The following is a 14463-nucleotide window of genomic DNA, read 5'->3' on the forward strand; positions in this document are numbered from 1 at the left end:
GGAAAACGGAAAAGCAGAATATTTTTTGAAAGGTGAGAGACTGGGAAATGTTAGTGTTCAGAGGGGCCTGGGTGTACTTCTATACGAATCACAGAAAGCTAGCATTCTGTATCGAGCAATTAGGATAATAAATAGTGTGTTAGCCTCCATTGCAAAGGGATTGCAGTGTAAAAGTAAAGAAGTTTTACTGCAATTACACAGGGCCTTGGTGAGACCATACTTAGGTTACTTTATCCTTATCTAGGGGAGGATATACTTGCCTTAAAGAGAGTGCACTAAAGGTTCACTAGACTGATTGTCCTACAGGGACAGATTTTGGAGTATACTCCCTGGAGCTGTGACCTCATTGAAACGTAGGGCAGAATATTACGCTCAGCATGCGGGTGTGCACCCGACACGCCTGAGTGTAAAACGATGCACGATAATGTCGGGTGAGCATCCTGACGTCATTGTGCAGTCTCGCGATATTTCATTCAGCGGGCGTGCACTGGAGTCGGCTGCGCACCCGCCGACAATTAACAGGACTATTAAGGCCATTAAGAAGCTAATGAAATTGAAATTTGCACTGCCTGTCCATCCTAATGGTTGTCGAGCAGGCGAAAAGGCCAAGCGACCTTAACAATTTTTAGGAAACCTCATCCACGGAAGGGATGAGGTTTCCTAAAGCAAATAAAAATCAAATAAAAACTTTATTTTTGAATTAAAAACGTGTCCCAACTCATGTGACAGAGTCACACGAGGGGACATGTCTTATGGCATTTTTATTTTCTTTATTTTTTTTTTAAACAGCGTCTCATCTCCCCGAGGCAACTCCGTGCCTCAGGGAAATTGATGCGTTCTTTCTTGCACATGCGTGAACTGCGCCTTTGGCCTTCTTGCCCTCCTCCCCCCTCCCCTGCCCGTACAGGTAGCCCTCAGTGCTGCCGCTCGCAATCCACGCAAGGCAGGCCTTAATTGGCCCACTCACATGAAATCGTGGTGCGGACCCAATCACGGGCAGCGTTCAGCATCCCAACTGTCCCCGTCCATCCCCGCTGAGCGCCCCCGCCAAGGGCAAAATCCTGCCCATATACATTCCTGAAGTTGCTTGACAGGGTAGATATTGAGAAAATGTTTCCCCTGGGGAGTATAGAACACTGGGGCTCAGTCTCGGGATAAAGATTCAGCCACTTAGGACTGAGATGAGGAGAAATGTCTTCACTCAGAGGGTTGTGAATCTTTGGAATTCTCCATCCCAGAGAGCTGGATATTCAGTTGTTGAGTATGTTCAGCCCCAAAATCCATAGAATTTTGGATGCTAATTGGGAATTGAGGAATATGGGGAGAGTGCAGGAAGTTGTATCTGAGGTAGAAGATCCACCATGATCTTATTGAATGGCAAAGCAGGCTTGGGAGGAACAAATAGCGTATTCCAGCTCTTGATCCTTATGTTCTTGTATCGGCCCAGAACTGGTTAATAATGGACAAGTTTCCTCCCCTAAAGGGATATTAGTGAATAGAGAATTCCAGAGCACTCGCATACTCTGGAAATCCAGGCCTCTAGATTATCAGTCTAATTCCATCTGTTAAATTTGAACTGCCCTGCAATAAGACTCCAGTTGGAGCATGAGTGTGGCCTTACTTTCTGCAGCTACAAAACCCAGTGCTTAAAATTGCCAAGTCCCGTCTCTGCAACCGGATAGCACCGAGAGAAAGGAACTCCCAAGTGCCCATCCCAAATCACAAGGATAGTGGTCACCACAACAGTCTGGAGGGGGTGCTTCAGAGAATCCTGCTGCTAACCCTCCCCTCTCCTACTCACACCATTCTGCTGGATGGTACTGATGTGAGACAGCAAAGCAGAGTGAGTTCATTTTCACACTGTCCCTAAGAATAATCCATCCCCTTGTGGGATTGATGCCTTTTCTCTAAGCCTTTGTTGGTCTTTCAGTGGGGCTCTCACCCCTGTTGCTTCACTGGTAAGAGTTGTACCTGAGGAGGCCCAACCATCTTCAGCTGCTTCATCAATGACCTTCCTTCCATCATAAGGTCAGAATTAGGATGTTCGCTGATGATTGCACAATGTTCACCATTCGCGACTCCTCAGATACTGAAGCAGTCCATGTCCAAATGCAGCAAGACCTGGACAATATCCAGACTTGCGCAGACAAGTGGCAAGTGACATTCGTGCCACACAAGTGCCAGGCAATGACCATCTCCGACAAGAGAGAATCTAACCATCACTCCCTGTCATTCAATCACCATTGCTGAATCCCCCACTATCAACTTCCTGAGGGTTACCATTGACCAGAACCTGAACTAGACTAGCCATATAAATACTGTGGCTACAAGAGCAAGTCAGAGGATAGGAATCGTGCGACGAGTAACTCACTTCCTAACTCCCCAAAGCCTGTCCACCATCTACAAGGCACAAGTCAGGAGTGTGATGGAATACTCTCCACTTGCCTGGATGAGTGCAGCTCCAACAACACTGAAGAGGCTTGACACTGTCCAGGACAAAGCAGCCTGCTTGATCAGCACCCCATCCAAAAACATTCTCTACCCCCACCACCGACACACAGGAGCAGCAGTGTGTACCATCTACAAGATGCGCTGTAGGAATTCACCAAGGCTCCTTGGACAGCATTTTCCAAACCCACAATCACTACCACCTAGAAGGGCAAGGGTAGCAGATAGATGGGAACACCACCACCTGGAAGTTCCTCTCCAAGTCACTCACCATCCTGATTTGGAAATATATCACCATTCCTTCACTGTCGCTGGGTTAAAATCCTGGAACTCCCTCCCTAACAGCACTGTGGGTGTACCTACATTACATGGACTGCAGCGGTTCAAGAAGGCAGCTCACCACCACATTCTCAAGGGCATCTAGGAATGTACAATAAATGCTGGCCCAGCCAGCGAAGCCCACATCCCATGAATGAATATTAAATAAAAACCCATTCCCTCTAATGGAAATTGGGCTGGGATTGAAACTGGATGGATTCAGATTCTGACCCATTTCCAGATCCCCAACAAGCTTCTTGGACTCCTCTACTGGACTTCTCTTTCCACTTCCACCACCTCCTCCTTCCACCAAGTCCGGCACTGGAGTTCTGTCCCCTCAGTGCCTGTTATAACCCAGTGGGTTCCAGAGAATCAATCATCTCAATAACTGCCAAAGTGAAAGCATAAATGATCTTCCAGCTTATTCTAAGCAGCTGCCTTGACGCTGTGGGGGTGCCATGGTTCTAATTGTGTTTCATATTTGTAGAGCACAGTTTTGAAGAGGTTGTACCTTTTGCTATTTATGGCACTTTGCTATTCTTTGCCAGGCTCATGCTGTTGTGTATTAATCTCAGCTGTTGATGCGACAGACCATAAAAGGACCTTTGGGATTATTTGACCAAGGGATGAATTTCAGGCACACTGGGCTATTTTTAAATTAGCTGTGACCCTGGTGTCATCAACCGTCCGGCAGCCAATTCTCTTTCATACATTTTGTTGAGCACTTTCCAGTTTCCATCTTGTAACTTTTTTTTTTCAGAAGACCCTCGCTGTTTAAGTCTTTCAACATAGGAATGGGAGGTGGCCATTCAGCCCAGTGAGCCTGCTCCACCATTCAGTTAGGTCATTGTATCTTTACTCTGTCCAGTTAACTTTGATTCCATAACCCTCAATATCCTCACCCAAAGAAAATCTATCAACCTCAATAGCTTTTTGTGGGGGAGTGTTCCAGATTTCTCCTTTGTGTGAGGAAGTGCTTCCTGACATCACCCTTGAAAGCTTGGCTCTAATTTTAATGTTCTGGACAAACCCCACCAGAGGATATAGTTCCTCTCTGTCTCCCTAATTCAATTATTTTAATCATTTCAGACATCTCAATTAGATCACCCCTTAATCTTTACTCAGGAGAATACAAGCCTAGTCGACGCTACCTGTCCTCTTAACCCCTATGTCACTCGGCTGAAGTCTTTCAAATTCAATAATCTGCTTCAACTATTTATCCAATTTTCCCTTAAAAGTTTCACTAGTCTCTACCTCAACTGCTTCCTGTGGTAAAGCATTCTATAGTCCAACAGCACTCTATGTAATCTTACTAACCTGTCTTCTGACTCTTACAATAATTTAAAAAATATGATCCCTCATTACTTTGAGTTTGGCTTAATGATGATTTCAGATAGTGATGAATTGTGCAGAAGCAAAACAAAATGCATTAAAAATGGAACTGTGATGAAGGTCCCAATTCTAGTTGGATATATTCTTAGAAGAATCATAATATGATCTCCCACGAGAATGATTCCAAAGATGAGGGACTTCAGTTGTAAGAATAGGTTGGAGAAACTGGGGCTGATTGCTTTAGAGAAGAGGAGATTAAGACGAGATATGATAGAGGCTTTCAAAACCATGAAGGGTCTTGACAGATAGGGAACCACTGTTCCCATTGGCAGAAGGGTCGAGAGCCAGAGGACATATTTTAAGGTAATTGGCAAAAGAAGCAAGACGACATACGAACATACGAATTAGGAGCAGGAGTAGGCCACTCGGCCCCTCGAGCCTGCTCTGCCATTCAATAAGGTCATGGCTGATCTGAATGTAACCTCAACCCCACATTCCCACCTACCCCCGATAACCCTTCATCCCCTTGCTTATCAAGAATCTATCTACCTCTGCCTTAAAAATATTGAAAGACTGCGTCCACCACCTTTTGAGCAAGAGAGTTCCAAAGATTCAATAACCTCTGAAAGAAAAAAAAATTCTCCTCATCTCTGGTTTAAATGGGCGACCCCTTATTTTTAAACAATGACCCCTAGTTCTGGATTCTCCCAGAAGAGGAAACATCCTTTCCACATTCCCTGTCAAGAGCCTTCAGGATCTTATACATTTCAATCAAGTCACTTCTTACTCTTCTAAACACCAGCGGATACAAGCCTAGCCTGTCTAACCTTTCCTCATAAGACAACCCACCCATTCCAGGTATTAGTCTAGTAAACTCTCTCTGAACTCACATGAGGAAAGACTTTCACACAGCGAGTGGTTAGGATCTGGAGTGCACTGCCTGAGAGTGTGGTGGAGGCAGGTTCAACTGTGACTTTCAAAAGGGAATTCAATAATCATCTGAAGAGAAAAGTTTTTCAGGGCTACACGAAAAAGGTGGGGGAGTAGAACGGGATGAGTTGCAGAGAGCTGGCATAGACACGATGGGCTGAATGGCCTCCTATGTTGGAGCTATTCTATGATTTTATGACTCAGTCTATACCTCCAACTTCCCTGCCCAGTCCAAATGCCTTTCTATGCCACCCCCTCCCCTCATTACAAGGGATATAGGAGCATAGGAACATAGGACTTAGGAGCACGAGTAGGCCATTCGGCCCATTCAACCTCCTCTGCCATTCGATCAGATCATGGCTGACCTGATTGTGATCTTGACTCCACCTTCCTGTCTGTCCCAGTCCCCCACCCCCAACCCCCCACCATAATCTGTGACTCCATTGTCTGTCAATAATCTGCCTAACTCAGCCTTGAGTAAATTCAATGACCCAACCTCCACTGCTTTCTGGGGAAGAGATTTTTTATTACTAAAAACAAATGTGTTCAAAGAAATTCAAAAAAATACATAATTTTCAATGTCTTTATGATTTTAATATTACTCTTTAATTCCTGCACAATCCAGAGCAATACTGCAGAGTTGACACCTCACTATCACTGAATCCCCCTCTGTCAACAACCTGGGGGTTACCATTGATCAGAAACTGAACTGGACTAGCCATATAAATACTGTGGCTACAAGTGTAGGTCAGAGGCTCAGAATCCTGCGACAAGTGACTGACCTCCTGACTCCCCAAAGCCTGTCCACCATCTACAAGGCACAAGGCAGGAATGTGATGGAATACTCCCCACTTGCCTGGATGAGTGCAGCCCCCAGAGCACTCAAGAAGCTGGACACCAACCAGGACAAAACAGCTCACTTGACTGGCACCACATTCATTCCTTCCGCCACCGACGCGCAGTAGCAGCAGTGTGTACCATCTACAAGATGCACTGCAGGAATTCAATAAGGCTCCTTAGACAGCACCTTCCAAACCCACGACCTCTACCAGCTAGAAGGACAAGGACAGCAGATAGATGGGAACAGCACCACCTGGGATTTTGCCTCCAAGTCACACATCATCCTGACTTGGAAATATATCGCTGTTCCATCACTGTCGCTGGGTCAAAATCCTGGAACTCCCTCCCTAACAGCACAGTGGGTGTACCTACACCACATGGACTGCAGCGGTTGAAGAAGGCAGCTCACCACCACCTTCCCAAGGGCAACCAGGGATGGGCAATAATTGCTGGCCCAGCCAGCGAAGCCCACATCCCATGAATGAATTTTAAAAGTCTTGAGTTCCTGGTTTTCCTTGAAGAGTCAACTGGCCTTTTAAGATCCTGCTGTCGCTGTCTTTTCTCATGAGTTACCCTCATATGAAAATTGCTCCTTTTTTTGCAGGTTCACACCTTTGAGATGCAAATTATCAAAGCAAAGGAGAATTATACTGGTAACTATCGCTGTGAAGTGACATGGAAGGACAAATTTGATAGTTGCACTTTTGACCTGGAAGTCATAGGTGAGAATTTTTTTTTTAACGCCAGGATTTTCTATTCAATGAAAGTTTCAATCATTTTATATTTAATTCGTCTTGGCACCAATAAATTCAGGAGTGCAAAGGTGTATTTGAACCACAAGCATGGAGATTTCACATCATAACTCCGCAAATAGGTCGCAGATTTTTGAATATGAGTGAGTTGGGGGCCATGACTATTTGTTTTACGCAGTTTCATAACTCAGTTCACCTGATGAAGTCTCTGCCCATAGAACTGTCCACATCCCCAGGTCTGATTGGTGAGTTTATGCCAACTGTGCCCAATCGGGAGAGTTCATCACACTGCACCCAGAGCCTTGGGCACACAAGCACTGTTGTGGGACTTCAGTTTACTGCTGGTCAAAGGGCACCAAGGGCAGATCAAAGCATTCGATGAAAATCAGTTAAAAAGTGTGTGCTCTCTAGCTGAGAACTGTGCATCAGTTTGGTCCAGAAGTAGTCACACCCAACTTGTTGATGTCCAAATGAACCACTGCAATATGGTGTATCACTGGAAATCACCCAAATCGACCCCAACACCCTGGTTGCCTGTGCTGTTGCACATCATTCCCCTATACATTATCCGAGACCCTGCAATCCTCCGGGAAGTCCAGTAAATCAAGGAAAGCGAATGTCTTCCCAGGCGCCAGGATCTCAACAATGTCCCACAACATCGCTTGAAGTCATACAAGCCCTTGGACCGTGAGCCTATCCTTCAAAAGTGCAACTTCAGCCCTGATAAACCTTGGGAAGCTGAATGGAATTCACAAGAAATCACACAAAATAAACTTGTCAGGGATCCAAACACAAGATCCCAGGTTTCAATCTTCCCTGAAGCTCGTGGGCAACCCTAAACCACATCGCTGGAAACATAAAAAATAGGAGCTGGAGTAGGCCATTGGCCCTTTGAGCCTGCTCTGCCATTCAACAAGTCCCTGGCTGATCTTCTATCTCAACTCCATCAACTCAAACTATCCCTTAATTCCCTGAGAACCCAAAAGTCTATCGACCTCTGTCCGCACAAACCATGGCAGATGCAAATACCTGGTGCACAAATGGGAAATGAAAAATTCTCCAGTGTAGGACAGTGGTCACTCAGGGCAGAGCACACAGCTCAGTGCCCATTTCACAAATATGAAGGAGGCATCATAGCGATGCACTCCACTACTCCTGATGCAATTATCTGATTTAACCACCCAAAATCTAAAATCATAGTGGTTGCTTTATATCTAAATCATCCATAAGAAAGAGAGAGAGTTAAAAGGTATGAAAGAGCATTAAACTGATCAGTGGAAGAGTGGCTCGTTCCTCGGTTATCCCATTCTCCTTTGTGATGCAGGAGAATGTTCTAATCACCAATCGATTATAATCGATTATGCTGCTTGATTGTGCTGATTGGATGGAATTTTGATGCTCCGACTTCTGCTCAAGAGTTTGTGCTGAAACTCGAGAATAACTTCACCGCAGAAAAACTCAACTTGCCAAATTTTACACCCAGCACATAAGCATAGAAATCTAGGCTGCCGTTTGCAGTTCAGTGCTGAGGGAGTGCTGCACCGTCAAAGGCTCAGCTCTGAGGGAACACTGCAAGGGCAACAAGGGATGGGCAATAAATGCTGGCCCAGCCAGTGAAGCCCACATGAATAAAACAAAAATCAGAAAGGTAGTTCAAATCCCTGGTATGAGAGTTAAACCCATGACCTGATTCAGAGGAGAGTGCTACACACTGAGCCATGGCTGGCACCTTGTTAATTTATAAAATTCCCTGTGACCTGTTAGCATCTTGTTACGACCGGGATGGGAAGAGTGCACTGTCTGTCTCTAGTTCCACTGTTCCACAGGTCACAGCATATATTTAAATGATTTCTCCAGCTAGCTATACGGCCAGATATGTGCTTTAGTCATGAATCTCAGAATCACCACTCAATGCCCAGGTTTCTTCAATAAACAACAAAATTCTTAGTTTATTATAAAACCAGACTTGTCAAGTAGAAGACAAAGCTTATTAACATAGAGTATGAAATATGAAAGTATAATAATTACTCTCTAAATAACCCAAAACACACACATACACATACTTACTCACTCACTCACTCATACACACACACACACACACACACACACACACACACATCATACTCTAACACATACATGGGTACACACATTCACTCACTCACTCACACACACAGCATACCCTAACACACAAACGCACACACCATACCCTAACACACACCCGCACACACCATACCCTAACACACACACGCGCACACACATTCACTCACTCACTCACACACACCATACCCTAACACACACACCATACCCTAACACACACACGCACACACCATACCCTAACACACACACGCGCACACACATTCACTTACTCACTCACACACACACACGTACCCTAACACACACACCATACCCTAACACACTCACACACACACCGTACCCTAACACACACACCATACCCTAACACACACGTGCGCGCACACACACACACACACATACACACATGAAAATAAAACAAGGATAGATGTTGGAGACCTTGTAATGGTGTCCGGGTTCTACGCTTGGTCTCTCAGCACTGGCCTGTGAAACGATTGATGACTCTTGCACTACCTTACAAACAGACTTCACAGAAAACTTGCAGTCAGACCATTTCAGGACGTAGAGTGAATTTGGAGCAACTTCCATTCACTCTTTGCTTTGGACTGGGTCTGGAGCTTCAGGAGCTGTTGTCTTTTTTACCCAAGCAGTTGATCCTTCTTGTGTTCCCCCAAAGCAAAACCAGCCAACCGGTTTTTAAAACGCAGTTTGTGAGACATGCTTTTTATCAAAGCTGTAAACCACCATGTGACCCTTTTGTAAACACTCCACCGGGGGTCAAGAGGTTTCCAGCTTCTTTAAAACTGCTTAATTACCTTTTCTAGTAAAATGCTGTCTTTTCCTGGAACAGCAGCAACCAGAGTCCTTGCATTAACCCTTTAAGGGTTAGTGCCTTTTAAAAACACAAGTTCTTCCAGAATGTCCTTAGTCTTTAAAGATGAACCATTTTCTGAGATTAAAGCGTTTGTGACAATCTCGTTTGGATTTTTTTTTGCAGAGGCCCCGGAGGTTCAGCAGATTGATATTCGTGCTGCCTTTAAACGCAGGTAACTAACTGGTCATAAAACCTCTGTTGCATCCGGGTTTCCCGATGCACTGATCCTTATTCATTCATATACACTCGCTCATATATACACGGACCACTTCATAAATCCTCGAATCCCACAGCACCAAATAAGGTCATTGGACCCAGCATTTTATTTTTGTTCACATTCATCTCACTATCCCTGTTCTTTCCCCATAACCCTGTAACTTCTTCCTTTCTTACATAGTATTACACAGAACTCCGAGCACAGAAACAGGCCATTTAGTCCAGCTGGTCTGTTCCGGTGTTTATGTTCCACATAAACCCCCTTCCACCCTACATCATCTCATCCCATCAATATACCCCTCTGTTCCTTTCTCCCTCATATATCAATTCAACTTCCCCTTAAATGCATCTATGCTATTCACCTCAACCATTCCATGTGCTAGCAAGCCTTGCGTTTTATATATTTTTCAAGTTTTTATCCAATTCCCTTTCAAAAGTTACTTTCAGGCAAGAAGTTCCAGATCACGACAACTTGCTGTGTAAAAAAAAAAATCTCCTCATATCACCTCTGGTTCTCTGCCAATCATCTTAAACGCGTGTCCGCTGGTTACTAACCATCCCATCAGTGGAAACAGTTTCTTCTTGTTTTACTCTGTTGAAATCCTTGTGGATAACTGTCTGCAAGCTACTTATCATCCAAGCTACATATCATCCAAGCTACATATCATCCAAGCCTATCGGGTGCGTAAGTCAAGCCTTCATCTGAAACGTCCGCAGGTTTGAATCAAAATTGCATGTTGTGTTTCTCAGTGAATCAGATGTAAGGGAACATTTCCTTTAAGAGATTCAATGCTTGGAAACAGTAAAGGCAACTTTATTGTGAAGCTTTTGTGTTTGGTATATTTTGTCTGGTGGTTTTCAGGCACGTGAATACCGTTGTGGTGAGTGCATAGATTGTCGAGCAGCTGCTGAGGTAAGGGGGTCTAGGCGTCGAAGTTTCTCGGTGTAACGTCTGAAAAAAAGAGGGAGTAAAGTAAAAAAAACCCTTGTACGAGATTGTATACAAACACATAGGAACAGAAGGAGGCCATTCAGCCCCTCAGACCTGTTCCACCATTCTATCAGGTCACGGCTAATCTGTATCTCAACTCCACTTAAGCCATCTTCCTTTCAAATGGTTCCATAGGGGATTGACAGGGTAGAAACTGAGAGGTTATTTCCCCTGGTTGGGAAACCTAGAACATGGGGTACAGTCTCAGGATGAGGGGTCGACCATTTAGATGAGGAGAAATTTCTTCACTCAGAGGGTTGTGAATCTTTGGAATTCTCTACTCCAAAGGGTTGTGGATACTTCATTGTTGAGTATAATCATGGTTGAGATAGACAGATTTTTGTTTTCTCAGGGAATCAAGGGATAGGGCGAGTAGGCGGGGAAGTGGAGTTGAGGCAGAAGATCAGCCTTGATCATATTGAATGGCAGAGAAGGCTCGACAGGCCATGTGGTCTACTCCTGCTCCTTTCTCTTATGTTCTTATGCCTTAATACCCAAGAATCTATCAACTGCAGTCTTAAAAATTTCAATTGACCACAATGTTTTGAGGGAGAGAGTCCCAGATTTCTACTGTCCTCTGTGTGGAAAAAGTGGTTCCTAATTTCAGTCCTCACCGGCTCTGGAGAACCAGTCACTGACACTCGGTCTGGGAACCATCAGAGAGGGTGGAGTAAACACTGAAGACATCACGGTGCCCGGAAGTGGTGTGGTAACCAGGGAGACGACAGCAGAACAGGTGGCCCTCAAGTTTGCTGGATCAAATCCACCTAAGAGAGTAGCGATGGCTGCTGCAAAAGGCCTGAAGCTTGCGCTTTTACTCAGAAGTGTCGAGATAATTGCTATGAGAGGTGGGTGCCATCTAACTAGAAATGAAGACTCCCAGCTATCACATAAATTGATACCATCTTGGAAGGTGTGGCATTCTGGAATGTATAACTGATGAACTGGAAAGGCACTAAGATGTAGACTCAAGACCTGAAGAGATGTCTGAGGCAAGCACAGATGGCAAAAATATATCGATGCCTTGAAGCGGAACTTCAATCTTTTATTGTGATGTTGGAGAATCATATGATTTCTTAAGCCCTAAATTCAGTAAAATGGGATTGGAAATAATTCAGAAATGCCCAGATGGGGCGGTGTGTTCAGAATCTGTCATCTGGTATGAATGTATTTGAATTAGAATCATGCTACATGTTAAATCTTCTGGTGCAGACACGATGGGCTGAATGGCCTTCCTCTGTGTTGTTAAAATTCTATGATTCTGTGATACATCTTGGTCTCCCATGTAGGATCCAAATATCTCAAGGGTCACTGCCCCATCGGCAACTAAGCTGCTGTGACACTTTGGAAAGGGGGTAATATGATGACCCAGAAAGTAGAAAACAAATTGCCAGATGTGCTTGGGGTGAAGCTCAACAAATAATGCAGGAGGATTCATAAAGGATCAAGCCAAAGTTAATTGAGGAATTCTTTCCAATCAATGACACACAAGTCATGAGGAAGTGAATATCTCTTCCACTAAAGCAGTGGGAGGCAACTGGATACAGGGCAGCTACTGAAGGGGTGAGAACGGAATGAGCAACCATCTACATGAAGATCTGGAGAGATTTTCATTGGTTGTTGGGTGGGGAGAATTTTGGTTGTTGGTTGGATTTTTGTTTCCATGGAAATCTTGGAGATCACGGGAAATTAATGACAGAAAGAGGCCATTCAGCCCATCATGCCCCTGTTGGTCAATGAAGGGTTACCCAGCCTAATCCCATCTTCCTGCACCAAGTCTGGAGCCCTGAAAATCAAGGCTCTTCCAGTAAACATCCAAGTACTTTTTAAATATGGTGAGAGTTTTTGCCACCAACGCTCTTTCACACAGTGAGCTCCAGGTCTCTACAATTCTCTGTCTGAAAATGTCTTTCCTTATCTCCCCTCTAATCCTTCTACCAATTAGTTAAATCTGTGCCTCCCCTGGTTTTTGACACCTCTGTTAAGGTAAGATAGGTTGTTCCTATTTACTCAGTCTAGGCCCCTCTATTGTCTATTACTCAGTTAGGTCCCCCTCAGCCTCCTCTGTTTGAAGGAAAACAACCCCAGCCTATCCAATCATGGCAGCATCTTCGTAAATCCCCTCTGTACCCTCTCTAGCACAATCATATCTTTCCTGTAATGTGCCGACCAGGACTGTATGCAGTGGTCTATCCAGTGTTGTATACTATCCTAGCATAACCTCCCTGCTCTATGCCTTGGCTAATAAAGGGCAGTATGCTTTGTACCTTCTTGATCTATCCTGCCATCTTTAAGGATCGGTGGACATACACTCCAAGGTCCACACTATTCAGTATCCTCCCATCTATTGTGTATTCCCTTGGCTTTATCCTTGCCAACCTTTATCCTTTGCTTCCTGCCTCTAATCCATTTGGATGAAATTTGCCACTCTCCCTTGGATCCCAAGGGATTTGACTTTTTTGACCAGCCAGCCATGTGAGACTGTCAAAAACCTTGCTAAAATTCATGTCGATACTTCCACCGCAGTGCTGTCATCAACCCCACTTGTCACCTCCTCAAAAAAGTCAAACAAGTTAGTCAGAGTCAGGCATGACCTCTCCTTAACTAATCCATGCTGACTTTCCTTGATGTCCTTTCTAAATGAAGGTTAATCCTGTCCCTCAGAACTGATTACAATAATTTGCCCACAACCCAAGTGAAGCTAACTGGTTTCTAATTACTCGGATTATCCCTTCCTCCCTTTTTAAACAATGGTCCAAAGCTGGTAATCCTCCAATTGCCTGGCACACTCCTGTGGTCAGGGAGTTTTGAAATATGTTGGTCAGAACGTCCACAGTTTCCACCCTTGCTTATTTTAGCAGCCTGGGATATATTTCATCCGTGCCTGGCAAATATTAACTTTCAAAGTCGTCGAACACTTTAATATTTCCTCTCTTACAATGTTTACAGTGTTTATTTATATTACACATAATATTTGTATGGATTTTGGCTGGTGGGCGGGTTCTGGTTGGCTGGGTGGTTCCTGTTTAACAGTGCTAGCCCAGGTGCCTAATGGGACTTAATGGCCTTTGAATAACTTTATTTCTTTGGTAGCCGACATAACCTGTAAGTTCATCTCTAAGATGTTCATTATTTTGTCTTCTTTCAATCATAGGGCTGTACCAGTAAGGTAAGTAGGTCCTTCATCATTCTATGTTATGGTACCCTTTGAGAAGGAGAAAAACTCCTTATCCCTCTTATTATCTTTGCTTGGATCGCATGAGAGAGACCTACGTATACTTTATGTGTAATCTTCATTTTACTTAACAATTCCACCAGCATCTTGTGTCTTGCCTTTCCCTGGATTGGTGGTAAAAGGGACTGTGTGTTCAAATTGATCTCTCCACCACTGTGTAATTGAATGAATTCTTAGCCGCACCGTGTGGAGATTAACCCGAAATTGCCAATTGCTGCCGTGAGCAGAAGTCAAATCATCTCGACACGTGAATCTTGAGATGACAAGGTTCTACTACCTGCCTTCTTGCTAACCAATCTTTGGTCACTGAATGCAATCTTGAACACAAGTGCGCTGAGTCTGTGTTTCGTGGAATTAGACTTCAAACGGTGTTGTTCTGTGCAGGTATCTGATCATAAATCCTTATTGATCAATAAGTGGGTTGGTTCATTAATCT

The 14463-nt window shown here is 44.3% G+C and overlaps 1 protein-coding gene across 1 annotated transcript in view; it reads left to right on the forward strand.

Moving 5' to 3' along the window:
* mybpc1 (myosin binding protein C1) overlaps positions 1 to 14463 on the forward strand; it is a 92255-nt gene that overhangs the window by 11076 nt on the left and 66716 nt on the right. Inside the window, exons 5-6 of the mRNA XM_041216196.1 lie at positions 6473 to 6590; positions 9709 to 9757. Of these exons, the coding sequence (XP_041072130.1) occupies positions 6473 to 6590; positions 9709 to 9757 (167 nt within the window). The remainder of the gene's footprint in view (positions 1 to 6472; positions 6591 to 9708; positions 9758 to 14463) is intronic.

This window comes from Carcharodon carcharias, chromosome 21 (genome assembly GCF_017639515.1).
Source record: "Carcharodon carcharias isolate sCarCar2 chromosome 21, sCarCar2.pri, whole genome shotgun sequence".
Lineage (NCBI taxonomy): Eukaryota > Metazoa > Chordata > Chondrichthyes > Lamniformes > Lamnidae > Carcharodon > Carcharodon carcharias.